This window comes from Myotis brandtii, unplaced genomic scaffold (genome assembly GCF_000412655.1).
Source record: "Myotis brandtii unplaced genomic scaffold, ASM41265v1 scaffold450, whole genome shotgun sequence".
NCBI lineage: Eukaryota > Metazoa > Chordata > Mammalia > Chiroptera > Vespertilionidae > Myotis > Myotis brandtii.
The window spans coordinates 298,634-316,678 of record NW_005367210.1 but is presented as its reverse complement, the minus strand read 5'-3'; the positions used below and the strand labels follow the sequence as shown (position 1 = coordinate 316,678).

At 41.1% G+C, this 18,045-nt stretch overlaps 1 protein-coding gene and 1 long non-coding RNA gene across 6 annotated transcripts in view; both read left to right on the top strand.

Moving 5' to 3' along the window:
• CSNK2A1 (casein kinase 2, alpha 1 polypeptide) overlaps nt 1-6,849 on the top strand; it is a 44,275-nt gene extending 37,426 nt beyond the window's left edge. For 4 of the 5 annotated variants that reach the window (XM_014546561.1, XM_014546559.1, XM_014546560.1 and 1 more), the window contains 3 exons: nt 499-647; nt 1,984-2,070; nt 3,951-6,849. In XM_014546561.1, the coding sequence (XP_014402047.1) occupies nt 499-647; nt 1,984-2,070; nt 3,951-4,066 (352 nt within the window). In that variant the 3' untranslated portion in view covers nt 4,067-6,849. The remainder of the gene's footprint in view (nt 1-498; nt 648-1,983; nt 2,071-3,950) is intronic. The other variant, XM_014546562.1, reaches the window with a different exon arrangement.
• Nucleotides 6,850-8,918: 2,069 nt separating this feature from the next.
• Nucleotides 8,919-11,887, top strand: LOC106727588. Its single transcript, XR_001363815.1, has 2 exons — nt 8,919-11,127; nt 11,453-11,887. It is a non-coding gene; the product is annotated as an uncharacterized LOC106727588 (long non-coding RNA).
• The last annotated feature ends 6,158 nt before the right edge of the window (nt 11,888-18,045 follow it).

Genomic DNA, 18,045 nt, shown 5'->3' with positions numbered 1-18,045 from the left:
CACTGCAAGAGAAATAAATAGTAATAGGAAATGTATGTTTCAAGACTGATGTGCAGACAGACAATGAACAGACTCTGAAAATAGTGGCTAGGCACAATACTAATTCATTCACCACTTACCAGGAGGTGGACTTTCCTGATGCAAAGGCAGAGATGCCAGGAATGTGTGAGGGGATGGATGGAAAAGAGGCCTGGTGAGACCAGGCACCTGACCCTCCTTGCTGTGCAGAAGTATTCAGTATTGTAAAGGAACATGAATTATGGTTTATAAAATTGTGAGCACCCAGATTTCTCTTTTGTGCAACACTGCTGTTTTCAGTCTCTCCAGTTAGCTTGGTTGTCTCCCCAGTGACAGAGTGCTATAAAACTGCTCTCTTGAGTTTTGATTTCTTTTTGCTAGTGGCTGGGCTCCTAGTCACTAAGGAAAATTTAGGAGTGAAATAAATGTTGGGCTTCTCTGCCCCTTGTTCATTTCTTATTATCCCTTTTGGCTCTGCAGACACTCCCGTAAGCGATGGGAACGCTTTGTCCACAGTGAAAACCAGCACCTTGTCAGCCCTGAGGCCTTGGATTTCCTGGACAAGCTCCTGCGATATGACCACCAGTCACGGCTCACTGCAAGAGAAGCCATGGAACACCCCTATTTCTGTGAGTCCAACTGTTCAATCCATAGAGCCTGTGCAGGCCTGCCCAGCAGACTGTACAAGACAAGGGAAAATATATGCTGTGAAGAAAACTGTGGACCCATGGTCCCGCCAGAAGAGAGTTGGAATCCCAGCTCTGCTTAGCCTGTGGCAAAGTTATTTCACCCACAGTGAGCCTTGGTTTCTTCAAATGAGGACAGTGATGGCAACTGTCTTACAGAATTGTTGGAAGGATTCTTGTCTGACAGTACTTAATACATGATTGTTCCTAAAAAAAACTGCTTTTCTTACTGTGTTAGTGACACTTCTCAGAGGTTAGCTAATAATGAACTAGAGGCCCAGTGCATGGATTCCTGCACTGGCGGGTGGGGTCCATCCACCTGGCCTGTGGGGATCGGGCCAAAACTGGCTCTCCAACATCCCCTGAGGGGTCCCAGATTGCGAGAGGACGGTTCTCTGGTGACGAACCCCAGAATCAGGCTCCCTCCTCTCTGGTTCCAGGTGTGTCACTCTAGAGCCGAGCTGCCAAGTCACCACAGCTTGCAGCTCCTGCATTGAGCATCTGCCCCCTGGTGGTCAGTGCACGTCATAGCTACTGGTTGGACGGTTGGATGGTTGCTTAGGCTTTTACATATATATATATACATAGCCCTATATCTGTCCTGTCTCTGGTTATAATTTATTGGAGAGCCAAGGAAGCTTCAAAATCTTAACTGTATGAACACCTTGACTTAGGTTTGTGATATAGCTAACTGTGCTGTCCTGGGTGAAAATATCAATTAGACCCACTCCATCTCCACTGTGATGTTAGCTTCAACATTGGATTATTCCTTGGAGTGTTGGAGTGGTTTTGTAGTGAACTGATTATGCGGTTGCCCAGTCTCCTGTATCTGAAGCAGAATGACCTGAAGTCTATGGTAATAGCACTAATTTGCACAAGATATAACTTTGGCCTATTTGGTACCATGCTTAACCAGTTGAGTTGTGGGCTGCAATAAGATCATTTCACTCTGATAATATATCACTCTAGGCTAGGTTAGATTATATTATCTTATTAAACCCTAACAGGCTCAGTTTTGTTTTAAATTAGATCTACCATGAATAATTACCTCATCTTCCTACCATTTAATCTTATAGGTTGCCTTTACTAGTTTGACAGGAAAGATAATTCTATTTTCTATTACTTGTCTAATTCATGGTGAAGACAAGGCAGTTGCCACCTTAAGTTCTTCTGGGAATTATATGGAATATAAATAAGATTGAAAGCATGAACGTGACTACTTTAAGATCATTAGTAATCGTTAAGCATAACAGAACTTAACATTTTTGTCTTTTTCTAGACACTGTTGTGAAGGACCAGGCTCGAATGGGCTCATCTAGCATGCCAGGAGGCAGTACGCCTGTCAGCAGCGCCAATATGATGACAGGTCAGTTCATTAGTGAATTTTTCTTTTCTTTTTTTTAAGCAGTAGAAGTCAATTATTCTTCCTTATTTGTGTTTTTGTGGCCTGATTTGGTCCCTGTTGTGACCTGATTTCTTGTGAACCTCCTCTTCTCTCTGTTATGATTACCTTATTGATATTGATATACTAACCTGTGCAGCTCTCTCCACTAGGCTTCAGGATGCTTTTGACATCTGATATACCTCAGTGACACTACTTTGAGTAGGCTATCAACAGGCTCTTCTAGGAATCCCCAAAGTGTGTCAGAGGGACATGAATGTCCCAACAAGCCATGAAAAATAAAAGGTGATCCTTTTATCTCATAGTTTAGAGTGACAGTAGTTGACATGGTCCTCAGAAACAAGATTAAGAAATTGGGGAGATTCGACTCCTGGTGTGGGAACCAAAAAAAAAAAAGAAATTGGGGAGAGAAGATGTGGGGTTTGCACACGGGGTGTATATGAGTAAAAGAATGGTTCTTTGATTTCTTCCCCCCCCCCCCCCCCGAAGCAATTACCATGTACCTAATAAATTGTAAATATATGAAATTATTTTTCCTTATTGTTGAGTCACTACGATTTAGAGCAAGTTTTTGTATAGAGTACACAATTATTCTAAAGAAATTATAGGCCCATATTGTGAGAATTATACATATAGGCAGATCCACGTGGGTACACTTGTAGTGAGGTCCTTTACTCAGACACCCTCAAAGAATTACTGTTAATGAGCTAGCTGCCTTCTAGAATTTATCACCTGGGAATCTTGCCTATGTGCAAAATGATGCATGTCCGAGGTCGTAGCCTTATTTGTAATAGCAAGATATTGAAAACAGCTCTCAGTAGGGAACTGTTAAATGAATTATGGGACATCCATTCAGTGGAATGCTATGCAGCCAGAGAAAAGAATGAGTGTTTCGTGTTCTTTTCTAGCTCCAACTCCAAGATAATGTGAAAATAAAATAAGCAAGGTGCAGAGCCATGTCCAAGACCAGGAGTGGGCAAAAGTATATAATCACATTTCTATATATGGTATCCATATGAATATTCTGATAAAATTGTGTTCATGTATATGCATAAAATATTTCTAGAAGGATATACCCTAGAAATGGTGCCATAGTGACAGGGCAGGGGAGATTTATTCACTGTATATTCTTTTGAACTTCCTCAAATAATGTTTTAGCTTAGAGGTGGGAAGTGCTCCTTTCCCCACTAAAAATAACTTTTTTTTGAAATTTTAGCTGGCAGTGTGATATAAGCACATGAGTTTTTACTCTAGCCCTCTGCTGTTCAGTATGGTGGTGACTAGCCACAGGTGGCTATTTAAATTAAGCAAAATTTAATAAATGTTAAAAAACAAAACAAAAAAACAGTTTCGTAGTTACACTAGCCACATTTCAAGTGCTCAGTAGCTAAATGTGGTTAGTGGCCACTAGTTTAGCACAGGTTATAGAACAGGAAATTTGCACAGTGCTGCCATAGAGAGGCCTGGGTTGGAACCCAAGCATAGTTGCCAACTTTACTAGCTGTTTACCTTTGGTCAAACTGCTTAAACTCTCCAAGCATGGATTTCTTTACCTCCTAAATTAATTAGAACTTGCCATTTTAATTTGTGAGGACTTAATTTGAAATCAGTTTAATTTGTAAAAATCTGGCAAAGGAGATGCCTTTAATAAAGAGAATTTTTTTGTGTGTGGAATATAATGAACAACATAAACTGATAAACAAAAATAGATCCAGAGACATAGAAGTATCGAACAGACCAAGAGAATTATTTGTGTGTCACTTTTGAGATAGGGGCTATGGAAAACTGGTGACTAAGATGTCCATGGTTGGTGTCTCTGACTTACCCTCATCTGTTTCTTTCAGGGATTTCTTCAGTGCCAACCCCTTCACCCCTCGGACCTCTGGCAGGCTCACCAGTGATTGCTGCTGCCAACCCCCTCGGGATGCCTGTTCCGGCTGCCGCTGGCGCTCAGCAATAAAGGCCCCTTCTGTCTCCTGAGGCCTGAGCAGAGGTGGGGGAGTCCACTCTCTCCTTGATGCAGCTTGCGCCTGGCGGGGAGGGTGAAATACTTAAGAAGCACCGTGTCTGAACCGTTGCTTGTGGATTTATAGTAGTTCAGTCATAAAAAAAGAATTATAATAGGCTGATTTTCTTTTTTTTTTCTTTCTTTCTTTTTTTAAACTCGAACTTTTCATAACTCAGGGGATTCCCTGAAAAATTACCTGCAAGTGGAATATTTCACAGACAATTTTTTTTCTCCCCTTCCAAATTCAGTTCCTCATCACTAAAAAACAAAGACAAACCAGCCTCAATTCCTGCTGCTGCATTTGGGTGGAGATTTCTTCCCATGCCATTGTTCACCCACCATCCCACACTTTGGGGCAGGGGGCTTGTATCTCATGCTCTTTTCCAGAGATTACAAAAATGTAGCTTCTTCAAGGGAGGTGGGAAGGAAGGAGGGAGGACCCAACCTATAAAAGCAGTGTACTGCTCGTCATTTACATCACTTTATTCCCAAAGTGCTTCAGTGGGGTTATCCTGGTGAATCTAGTGGAAATATGTCTTAATTATAGTTACATTGAGATGCTGAAAAATCTACCCAAAGTGCTGACAGGTCCTGAAAATTTCTGTTCAGTCTGAATCATGTCTTATTGACCTGACCCTAAATCCAACTCACTTATAAGTTTAGTTTAAAACTTCAATAACCTTCCCTCCCAGGCTCTTTACCTTGGTCCTCTCCCCTCTCGTCTCCCAGCATACTCTATAGTTGGAAGGAGACTTGGCCATTTTGAATTCATTTAGCTACTGGGTATAATTTATTGCTTTTTACAAAAGAAAAAAAAACATTGTCTATATAGGTTTTATGTTAAGAACGCTTTAAGAGCTAATGGGAGATGTGGCCACACTTTCATTTTAAGCTTTCCACCTTCTTTCCTTATTTTCCCCTTTCTTCACATGCCATTCAGTGAGAAGGCCTGCCCCTCAATCTTGTAAATGTATCTGAGAGGTAGGAGCAGAACCACTGTCTCCAGTGAAACTGAAATGGTAGACCTGTAATTGTGGGAAAACTATAAACTCTTGTTACAGCCCTGCCACCCTTTGCTGTGTGTATATATATAATACTTTGTCCTTCATATGTGAAAGATCCAGTGTTGGAATTCTTTGGTGTAAATAAACGTTTGGTTTTATTTATCAAGGTTAGATTTAAGTTCCCTGTGTAAAGGTCTCGCTGGGTGGGTGTCTCACGTTCACATCTGAGGGGCCTGCAGCCCTGTACCGTGGAGGCTTCCTAAGGCCACCATTTTTATACACCCCTCATTTGACCCATGGTACCGGGCAGGGCAGAGAGGCCTTAAAAAAGCACCACAAGCCAAAGCGTCTCTGGGGATTAAGGATCCTTTGCCATAAAATTCACTTTGTGTCTCAGCAGTGCAGGGATTGGGGATGGAAAAGTCGCCAGTTTTGTGTGTTTGTGTGTATGTAAAGTGGATTTTCCACTGTAATCCAACCACCTAAGTTTATCAGGTGCTTCACTGAGGAAGCCTAGTTTTTTAAGCACAATAGCAAAACCATCAGCTCTGTATCTTCTGTTAATTTAATTACAGTAGCTGCTTGTGGGGACTAGGAAAAATTCTTCCAACATGTTTTAAGGCCTAAAATCTTAGTTCCCCATTCTCCTACCTTTATAGATTCATAAGCCTTTCTCATCTGGGCGTCATAGATAAATGTAATTATTTGAGGAGTTGAATCTAATGAACTTATCTAACTTTGTAACCTAAATTGGCTCTAGTAACTTACTTTATCAAGGTGATGGCTTTAGTGAGTATAATGATGAACTTTAGAGAAAGCTAAAGCCTCCTTTTGTAATGCTTCTCAACCACAGGGAGAACACTCTGTGTGGCAGGTGGTTTTCTTTCTTGTGGCCACTTACAGTGGATATTTATTGTTCTTGACCCTTTTATGCCCTAGAATGCTGTGTGGGTTACCATGTTGAATTTGTGCAGAAGCTAAAAGCACCGGATGTGCCAGAGATGCAATTTGTGATTACGTTTGCACTGGATTGTGATTTGAACAGGACACTATGACTAATAAATTCTTTCTTTTTAGGTGGGGAGGAGGGTTGTTGTAAATCAAGACTTCACATCCTACCCTTGTAGCTCAGAGAATCTAGGTGTAGCAGAGGCTGATGTGAGGAGCTGCAGACAGCTGAACCTCCTAACACGCATCAGACCTTGCAAGAAACTGAAGGTAAATGGAGAGGACTCTGAAATGCCACCCAAGAGCCTTTTAAAAGAAACAAACTTTTTAAAATGCTAATTAAGGAGTCACTGCAAAAGCATGAAAAAAAGACCCAATTGGGTGAGTGAGGGGGCAAGGGTTTACAGAGTAACAACTTCTTTGTTGTAAATTACCTCATCTGTATACCTTGTATTGGGACACTTTATTTCTCAGCACTACCTGTGTCTGCATTGATCAGATTGCAGGAGATGGAATGCCAATATAAGACAGTTGTGTTGGCAATTACTCTAAAAGGTTTTTTAGTATTTTTTTTAACTTTGTTTGAAGTGGGCTTCCCCCTCTCCCCCCCCCCCTTTTTTTTTTTAAAGTTTTAAGTCAGAAGTTCCCCCTCTCCCCCTTGATTTATTGGTTGTAATTGTATTGTAATTGGTATAACTAAAACATAACTGTGCTGGGAAGAAGTTGTGCCATGAAGGTCTTTAAATTTTTTTTTAATAAAAACATTTAAACAAATGAAATGTCCCTACAGCCTGAGCAGTATGCTTCTCCAACCGACACCGTATGTGATAGATGGCTTAGTTCTCACGTAACTTTGAATTTAATATTGAGTTTATAGGGATGTGAAGTGGGATGACTTAAGATTGGTTGAGGAGCACTAAAGTCTGGGAGTTTTTGACATTGAGATACAGTGAAAGAGAGTGTGATGTTGCTAAACAGGACTGGTTTCATTCCTGCCCTTGTCACGCACTTGGCTACTTGGCAAATTACTTAACTTCTGAATCGGTTTCATCATCTATAAAATGGGGCCACTGCTTCCTTGGAATTGAATCAGTGTAAATGTCAAGTATTAATGCACCTATTAGGCCCTTGATAAACCTAGTTTCCTTGACCCCCTGTTATGGAGGATTAGTCCTTGGTCCTGACTTTGCTAGTAATTTCACTATACAATCTCCTCTGGAACTCTCCAGACCTCTGTGTGTGTTCAGTCAGGAGGAGACTATGTGAGTTGTCTTCTGAGTTCCTTTTCAGCTCTGACATTGATTTTAGAAAGTTTGAATGATTCTTAAGTGAAAAGGTCCATGGAGACAGCTTGTTCACAGCAGAAAAGACCAGTGTTCAATGAATGGCAATAAGCCCTGTGGAAGGTGATTACCCCAGTCCCGCAGACAATTTGGCAAAGTCTCAGTGCCTGGAATGAAGGTGTGCTGGTGAGCACATACTTGGCAGCTCCGATCAAAACTATCAAGAGGGCTGGTAAAAGAGATGAAACTGGGTTTTACTTACTTATCAATGCCAAATAAGTAAATTTTACAAAAGTATATACTTGAATTGCCTTTTATTCTTTCTCATTTACAGTTTTTAAAAATTAGTTTCCTTTAAATCTTCACTGCATACTATCTTATGGCATCTACATCTTATCAATATTTGGAGTTGAGAAGTGTGTTTTAAATAAAGTAGTCATTGTGTAATATCTTGAAACTGAAATGTCTAACATGAACTTTACTTTCTAACATTCCAATTTTATACATGATAAATATAGGAAGATAAATTGTTAGAGTGGGCCTGTTAGAGACAGGAGTATATTTTGTAAAATTAGATTTTCAGGGTATGGCTAATTATTATAGCCTTAAAGTAGTGCAGAAAATTGGAGATTGGTTGACATACTTGGGAATGTTAATTTTCTCTCGATCTTTAAATTTCATCTTGTTTCACCTGTTGTCAAGTGTGGTTATAATTAATACTGACTGTTTGAGCATCTCTTGAAAAATCTAGTTTTGTCATAACTGCCTAAAGATTCCCACCAGCAAATTCTCTCCTAAGACTAGAGTTGGGTTTGAGTAGTTGTTTAATCATTAGTCTTTATCTGCCTCCCTACTGGTAATTCCTCCTCCCTGTGCCTCAGCTTTAGGAACTGTATAGCCCAGTGATTCCCAAAGTGGGCGCTACCGCCCCCCGGTGGGCGCTGCAGCGATCCAGGGGGGCGGTGATGGCCACAGGTGCATTTGGGGGCGATGAGTAACTGCTATTAAAATTTTAAAAAATTTAATTTCCAGGGGCTGAGTAATATTTTTCTGGAAAGGGGGCGGTAGGCCAAATAAGTTTGGTAGCCTATAATCGGTGACATGCATGCTAGAAAGGCTGTCTTCCAGGGCCTTTTCCTCCTTAAGGAAAAAGTTAGCCAAAGGCTTTGAAATAAAGTAGTCCCTAGTTCCCTCCTCAAAATGGGTCTGAAAACCTTAATGTCAGCTGATGCTCCACCCTATCTTAAGTGTCTCCCTGCTCCTCCCACTGCCTTTACTACCACTATCCCATTGCCCTTTTTCTTAACCTCACCCAAGGGTATTTTTTCCATGGCTTTTTAGTGTCAGTGGAAGGGAGGGAAGAGAAAGAAGACAGAGAGAGAGAGACAGACAGACAGACACATCCATTGTTTGCCTCCCACACCAGTCCCAACTGGGACCGGGGTTTGAACCTACAACCCAGATACATGCCCTTGACCAAGACCCTTTGGTATGAGGGTCAGTACTCTAACCACTGAGTCACACCAGCCAGGGCAACACCTGCACTTTTTCTTTTTTTTTTTAAACACCTGCACTTTTATGGTATTATTTTGTTGATTTATTTATTGTCTATCTCCTCACCTGCATATAAACTCCCTGATGATCTTGTATGTCTTACTAATCTGTGCTTAATTATAAAACCTTTTTTTTCTTTAAAGTGGGCCACTATCCCTCAGTATTGAAGATGATTGACTAGAGTAGCACAAGGACAATGCTTAGCACCACACCAGACTCATAATAGATGCTCAATAAATGGTAATTTCATCCTCTGTTCTCACCTCCACCTTACCCTTCCCCACCACACAAAAAGTTAATAAAAGTACTGTTGCATAAAGAGCATCTCAAGGTCAGTAGAAACTTGACCTGAGGCTTGCAAGTGTAATTATAAGCCACAAACCCCAGACTGAATTAACATAAGAAAAGGTTTCTTTAATGAGTGGTTGGTGAAATTATAAGTGACTGGAGGCTAAACAATGATCCTGACCAGATTATGCACAGAAAATGATGCCACATCTAAAGAGATGCTATACTTTTTTATTCGTGGCTGTAAAGTGTCTTATGCTAGAAAGGGAAAATATGCATACGTTAAACATGACAGGTTCTCAACAGATGCAGGTCAAGGATCTAATTTGAATTGCCTTGTTCCCACCCTCTACGATTTCCCTCTAAGATTCTATCTGTCTCCTCTGAGTTTTTAAATTTTCTACTAAAAGCCAAATATTCTTGCACTATAGCAAACTGCTATCTGGATTTGCCTCTCTGTGGCTATATTCACCAGGGATTCTTACTGGCCTTACTGTAAGAAGCTCTCCCCAGGTACCTCTATATGGGAGTTTATAGGATGGCCAGTCTGTTTATTGGAGAAGTTCCTAAGGCGATTGGGTATTTCTGAGTCAGCTTCATTCTTACATCACCTGCTTTGGCAGTGTTTTCTTGGCTCTTCTGAAAAGGAAAAGCAACAACGGCTGGTAAGTGGTTCCCTGATCCCACCCTGTGAGTCAGAGTCAAACATTTGTAGGCTTAACTAGAAAGGCAGGACCTTGCTTCTGTGTATTGAGCAGTTCTATGAAGGAATCCAAATAGCCACAGCTCTCCACATCTCATGTATACCTCATTCTGTTTCTCATTCACCCACTCAGCTTCTCAACCCAGGGTTCCTTATGTACTCACCTGTAAGATGCCTTTCAACAAACTGTTGTTGTTGTCCATGAGACTCAATCCTGTGGAGTAATGTGTGCTTTTCAAATGCAAAAGCAGGAAATGAAATTGTGTATGAGGAATCATTTCATCTGTGTAAAAAAAAAAACACCCCAGGGTTAAAAATCAGATTGCCCAGTCAAAAATTGTAGTCAGCTAACTCCTGCTCCAAATATTGAAGATGCTGACTAAAATTAACATAATTTACTTTCAAATAAATAGCCAATTTCAAGGAAAGAAATGGAAATTCCTGGGTGACAGAAACAAATTCAGAGTTCATCCTGAAGGTAAGTGGATGTTGAAGTCACAGTGGCCCCTAAGACACCAGGCTTGCAAACAGATGAGCCTTTGGGGATAGGGTTAGAATGCCCCCAGGGAGATAGGAGACAACCTCTGGGCCTTTCAAGGTGGAAACTGAAACAATCCCCTGGCACTTGAAAGGGCTGTTGCTAGAAAGAAAGGATTGGAAGAAAACAAAATATTAATTGTAGTTGCCTTGGGGTTGAGGTTAAGATAGATGTCACAGAAAAACAGTAGGAGAAAGGAGTCCTGAGCTCTTAGGGAAGGGAAAATAGTCAGGGAGTCCTTCCCAGAGTGGGGGCTGCTGGAGCTGGCTAAGAAGAGGCCCACCCTTAGCAATTCAACCTGCCAGGGCCAGCACCTGAGATTTGAACCCATTTCGCCGGGCTTAGTTCTGCTTCCTGGAATGCTTTTGCATACCTGTGCTGCCAGGAATCCTGTTCAGGTTTCTAGCCAGCCAATGCAGATAAACTTTTTTCTTTCTCTTGCTTTTGCTCTGTGGTCCTTTGAACAAAAATGTTTATCCTCACAGAAATTTCTAGGTCAGCAGATCTAGGTTCAACTGATCTAAACTAGGCTCAGCCAAGCAGCTCTACTTCAGGTTGAGGATTGGCTGGGCTGAGCAACTATGTTGATTGGATTCAGGTTTGTTCCATGTGGGGGCGGCTCCTTCTGAGTCCCATGCTGAAGTTGCAGCAGCTACCCAAGGCATGATCTTTTTTCTTTTTTAATCCTCACCAAGGTTATGTTTTTACTAATCCTTAGAGGAAGAGGAAGGGGGCGGAGAGAGAAACATTGATCATTTGCCTCCCCTACACAACCCAACTGGGGATCAAACCTGCAGCCTTTTGGTGTAAAGCAGTGGTTCTCGGCCTTGGCTGCACATTAGAATCACCTGGGAATCTTTTTAAAATCCTGATTTCTGGGCCTCATCCTCCGGAAATTCTGTTTCTTGTTACTGATGATGTTGTGGCCCCACCCCATAACAAAGAAACAATTTCCGGAAGATGAGGCCCAGAAATCAGGATTTTAAAAAGATTCCCAGGTGATTCTAATGTGCAGCCAAGGTTGAGAACCACTGGAAGGCATGCTCTTGTGGATTGCTGGAGTACAAGAGGCCAAATGAAATAACGTGGGCAAAAAAAATTTTGGAGGAATAAATTTGGGTATTTTCCAAAATTGACAGACACCATACCATAGATCCAAGAAACTCAACACCAAGCAGAATAAATTTATACACAAAAGGCATATCATGTTCAAAATGCTTACACAGAAAATCTTAACAGGCAACCCAGGGAATAAAGTGGCACATACAGAGGATACTTAAGAATTACCAGACACCATTCAAGCTAGAAGACGATGGAATGGCTTTAATGCTGAGAGAAAAAAACAAACCCAGAATCCTATGCGCAGTACAAATAACTTTCAAAAAAGGAAAAATAAAGCCTTTCTCAGATAAAAACAGGAAATAGATTGCCAGAAGACCTATAAGAAATACTAAAGGAAGTTCTCCAGGCATAAGGAATATGATATCAGACAAATTTAGATCTATACAACAAAATTAAGAATACTGAAAGTGGGCCCTAGCCAGTTTGGCTCAGTGGATAGAGCATTGGCCTACAGACCAAAGGGTCCTGGGTTCAATTCCAGTCAAGGGCATGTACCTTGGTTGCAGGCTCCACCCCAGTCCAGGCCCTGGTCAGGGCTCATGCAGGAGGCATCCAATGACGTGTTTCTCTCACATTGATGTTCTGTCTTACCCTCTCCTACTCTCCCTAAAAATCAATGGAAAAAAATGTCCTCAGGTGAGGATTAAAAAAAGAATACTGGGAGTGGACTAAATGAAAATTTTTAATTACCTTTAACTGAAGTCTAAAGTATGAAGTGGGCAAACTTTCTGTAAAGGAACAGATAAGAAGGACCTGCACGCAGGCGCTGTTGGGTGCAACGATGGCTTTGATGGGGGCGCTCTGTGCCGAGATCCCATGAGAGGTCCCAGGGTGAAAAGAGCGTCCCGCCCCCTTCCCCAGCATTGGGAGGGCTCCCAAAAGCTGGAAGGTGTGAGCTTTAGGGTGAAGAGGTATTAGATCAGTAACGCATATGAGGCTGATGATGATAGCAGGCTCCTAGATTTCCTATGGACCAGGCTAGGTGCTTCTCACAAACGCAGAGCAGGCCGGCTTACTTACTACCCACTGCTTCACAAATGAGATTGAGATCCAGAAAGATCACATAATCCGCTCGGGTTAGCACGCTAGTCAGCAGATTTGAACCCATGTCCCTAGCACAGGGGTGGGCAACCCATGGCACACCAGTAACTTTTGCTGGCACGTGAAACCCTCACTTATAATCTTCCATTTACAATTTTTTTCTTAATATTGACTTTTTTATTTTTCAGATAAATTCAGTGTAGGTGCATCTTAGATCAATAATTTTACATAACAAGTTATCTTAAACACCATAGACATGGATTGATGAGAGGGGAAGAGCAATTTCTATGCCTCTGCCTTAACTCTCCCTGCCTTCCTAGATCCGACCAGTGTTTTGGTTTCATCCACATACGCTTGTGAATCTTTGTTCTCAGTGATGAATTTTGTTAAGTCTCGTAATAGGAGTAGCCTGACGGATGAAAGTAGTAGCTCATGCATATCTCTGAAGGTCACGAAATATAAACCTGATGTAAAATCTCTGTCATCAGTGATGCAGCAGCAAAAGTCCCATTGATAATATCAAACAGAGTCATAAAGTTTTCTGTCGGACTATCAGTGTACATGTATACATTAAAAAATAAATGTATTTTTCATCATCAAAAAAAAAAAAAGGAACAGATAAGTATTCTAGGTTTTGCAGGTCATGATCTCTACTGCAACCACTCTACTGTTGTAGCATAAATAAAAGCAGTCTTAGGCAACAGGCAAATGAGCATGGCTGTTTCAATAAAACTTTATTTTTGGACTGAGATTTAAATTTCATATTTTATGTGCCACTAATCTTTTGATTTTTTTCTCTTCATTTAAAATTGTAAAAGGCCATAGAATGTCAAGCAGCGGGCTGGTTTTGGTTTGTGAATGGACCATCCTTTGCTAACCCCTGGTCTAAAGCAAAAATATTAGCAATGAATTGTGTGTTTATAGCATATGGATAAACGAATTGTAAAACCATACGATGAAATGTTGAGCAATAAAAAGAAATAAACTTGATACATGCAGCAACATGGATTAGTCTTAAAATAATTTTGTTGACTGAAAGCCATACCAAAAAGACTACATTCTGTATAATTCCATCCATTTAAAATTCTAGAAAATTCAAACTATAGCCACAAAACATAGTTAAGTGGTTGTCTGCAAGTGTGGGGTGGGGAAAGCAATAGTAGGAGATGGGGAAAAGGGATTTTAGAAGAAAATAAAAGTATGATAATAACATGAAGACTAGAAGGAAGGAAATGGGAATCTACTGTCAAAGGCAAATTGATTAAAGATGCGTGTTGTAAATCCTAGGGCAATCATTAAAATCTTTCACCTACAAGGCTCCATCCCTGGCTCAATGGTAGAGCATAAGATTGAGCCCTAATGCCCTGACTGGTTTGGCTCAGTGGACAGAGCATCGGCCTGTGGACTGAAGGGTCACAGGTTCAATTCCGGTCAAAGGCATGTACCTTGGTTGCGGGCACATCCCCAGTAGGGAGTGTGCAGGAGGCAGCTGATCGATGTTTCTCTCCCATCGATGCTTCTAACTCTCTATCTCTCTCCCTTCCTCTCTGTAAAAAATCAATAAAATATATTTAAAAAAAAAAAAGATTGAGCCCTAACCAATGGCCACATGGTGACTACAGCGAATGGTTCAGTCTAGGCAGGTGGCAGTAAGACAAACACTCTTAGAAATGCTGAGACAAAGAATTTAAGGTATTCAGTCTGATGTAGAAAGTACTGTATGGTGAGACCAGGCTGTCAGGGTCGTATTAAGACCCCAAAGGCTTTGTGGGGTTGTAATTCAGTCAACATGAAGAGGTGGGTAGCTGAGAGGTGGAGATAGGGGATGCAGAAGGGCAAAAACTTCAGTTACATGAGCCAATAAATCTTTGCCTGGGCTTTTTTGGGGTGAGATTTTTCAGTCGCTTGCTGTGTAATAAAATACCACAAATTTAATTATCTTGGTTTTGCAGTGCAGGTATCCAAGTGTGGGTTAGACAGGTCCTTTACTCAGGTCTCACCAGGCTAAAATCAAGTCAGGCAAGGCTGTGATCTCAACTGAGGCTCCATGCCCTCTTCCAAACTTACTGTTGGCCAAATTTAGTTTCTTTTGGTATAGGACTGAGGCCCTCCACTCCTAGAAGCTGCCTGCTATACGCTGTTTGGCCTTCTCCACAACATGGAAGTTCATTTCTTAAAAAGCAATAGGAGAATCGCTGCTTTGAATTTCTTCAGAGAAGGCCCCCAACTTCTTTTAAATGAATCATCTGATTAGGTCCACCCAGGTCAAACTCCCTTTTTAGGGATCCTGGTTTTATCTGCAGAATCCCTTCGTCTTTGTCTTATAACATCACCTAATCACAAGAGTAAAATCCCATCATATTCACAAGTGCTGCCCACACTCAAGGGGAAGAGGATATGTCACAGACTGGCACGGGTTTGGTATTCCATAAACATATGGATAAGTAAAGGTGACTCTTATACTGGAAATGAAGATTAAAGTAGGTGACATCAAAGACCACATTCAGTGCTAAAAATATTTAATTCCACCCTGCTGACTTCATCCCGTCCAAACTCCCGAGCAATCCCGCCTGACCTGCTCCAGCACACGTCTCTGCCCTCACTGGTGTCAGAGTCCACTTTCTCTTATACTGTGCTGTAAGAACACTAAAGCACAGTTTCTAGGCTGGTTTGCTTTCTCTTAGCTTCATGATAGTGCCTGTGCTATTTTCTCAGCTAAAATGCTCTTCCCTACACCAACTGACTGACTGCTACCCAACCCTCTATAAAAGCTTAGAAATCCTTCATCACCCCTCTGTGTGATTTGGGCTTCTACAACCTTGAACTTTTCACCTTTTATAGTTGAAGAGGCCATCTCCCTAACCTGAGCTGTCCAGGAAGGCAGAGAAGAAAGCTTCATTATGTTAGGTCCTAGCACTGGCCTGGACTGGTTAAGGTCCATGAATATTTGTTGAGCAAACAAATGGGTTCAGTAATCGACATGTTTGTGATTTGGGATCTTCCAAGATACATGTGCTTCCTGGTGTCCTTGGCCCCATGGCAGACCGGCCCAGCAGGCTCTGGCTTACCTACAGGCTCCAAGCTCATGTAACAGCAATGGAAATGACCATCACAATGCTTGAGTACGCTCATTTCTGTTGATTCAGGAAGGCTTTAAAATTCCCATCTCACCCGGCCAGTGTGGCTCAGTGTTTGAGCACTGACTCATGAACCAGGAGGTCACTGTTCTATTCCCCGTCAGGGCACATGCTCCGGTTTGCAGGCTCAATCCCCAGTAGGTGGTGTAACAGGAGGCAGACGACTAATGATTCTCATCATTGGTGTTTCTCTTCCTCTCTCTGAAATCATTTTTTAATATACATTTTATATAAATAAATGGTAATTCATTATTTTAAACAATTCTCATTTGCCACCTAGATCTCCTTTCAAAGAGAATGAGCATTAGGAATTATGAGGCAAAATGATTGATCATGCTGACATATAGAGTTCCATGGTAATGAACTGCAATTAGACAATGTGCTGCACACAAGGTGGGTATCAGCCTGGGACAGGAATTGGTTATCTCCATTCATCTTGCTAAGCATCTGGCAGTTGCTTGACCCTCTCTCTTTTCCCTGAGAGCCAGTCACCTTCTTGTGTTACAGAGAATGAGAGCTGGCCCAAGCCTCACAATAACAACATATTGCTTAGCCCTAGAATTGTGATGATGGGGAGGAGAGCAGATCCTTGTCCCATCATTACTATAGACAAGAATTCACTGGCCAGCACAGTAACAAAGAAATACCCCAAATTGCTTGAGTATATTACTCCCAAATTGGAACGACAATTCTTTAGGACAGTGGTTCTCAACCTTCCTAATGCCGCAACCCTTTAATACAGTTCCTCATGTTGTGGTGACCCCCAACCATAAAATTATTTTCATTGCTACTTCATAACTGTAATTTTGCTACTGTTATGAATCATAATGTAAATATCTGATATGCAGGATGTATTTTCATTGTTACAAATTGAACATAATTAAAGCATAGTGATAAATCACAAAACAATATGTAATTATATATGTGTTTTCCGATGGTCTTAGGCGACCCCTGTGAAAGGGTCATTCAACCACGAAAGGGGTCTCGACCCACAGGTTGAGAACTGCTGCTTTAGGACAATACGCATCTTTTAACCTCAACTACAATTTAGAATCACAACTAGAAATGTTTTAAACTCGCAGTGCTAATATTTTTTGCATTAAGCAATCTATGCAAAAATGTGATGCTTTAAATTCTTGTAATATTTAAGATAATTTTGGAAATTCTAACAGATTCTTGTACTGATTACAAACATATTTGAATAATAGATTTGACTTGTGATTTTAAGTCGAAGTCTTATTAAATTTGTATTGATACATTTAAAAGAACTCATGACTTAACATATAAGTTTATTTCATTCACAAGAATTACATAAAATCCCAAAAGGCTTTGTTAGAAAATTGTGATACTTAAAAAGAAAAGTGAATTATTAAATTTATAAGTGCAATGTCAAATCTTCAAAAGGAATTTAATCAAGTTTATTAATGTGACCAATGATGTGATTGTTAAAATGACTAGATTTATGAATGGAATTGTAAAATTTGTTCGTTGAAATTAAGAAAACTCGATTTGGGGATTTCTAATTTTAATAAATTGAATATTCGTTTTAAAAATCAAATTAACCTCAAAGTAATCGTTTCTGCTTGTGAAACCTACCCAGAGGGCCTTTTTAAAAATGACTTGTAATGATAGATGGACCATGGAATTTGAATTGAACATGAAAGCAAGGGAGGCGAGGAGTAAACCCAGGGGGCTGGATGTCTGGAGAGAATAAAGAGCAGTTTGGTAGGGGTCACCCCGCAACCAGAATCGAGGGAACTTGAGGTGTGTGGGGCAGTTTCTGGCCTCGACAATAGGGGTGTGACCGAGGGAATGCGTGGCCAACTGGAGAGAAAGCACTGTCATTGAAGATGAGAAAGTGGTCAAAGATCTGATAAGACATGTTCATCTTGGATGAGTGGCCAGGTTTGTGCAGCTCCAAGGGGGACACTGGTCACATAATCGTCTGTGAAAGGCGCCTCCTGGCGCTGTGCAGTGAACAGCCTGCGGAACCACATAGAATGGTTCTGATCAAGGCCTGAAGTCGCCAGGTATGATGACAGGAGCATGTGGGTAGGTGAGATAGGAGGTAAGATCCTTGTAAGCAAAAACACGAGCTTTTCATTGTGAAGTAGGTACTATATGCGTGGTAGTATTCTCAGCACTTTCCCAATAACTGAGTTAGTACTCTCATTATTATCAGCATCACTTTACAAATAAGAAAAGCAAAGTAAATGACAAAATCTGTTCCGGAACGCACTTGCTCTATATACTTCTGGCGCAACTCTCCCGGGCGCTCCCCGCGCTCTCTCCGCTCAGGGCGCCTGTGCGCCT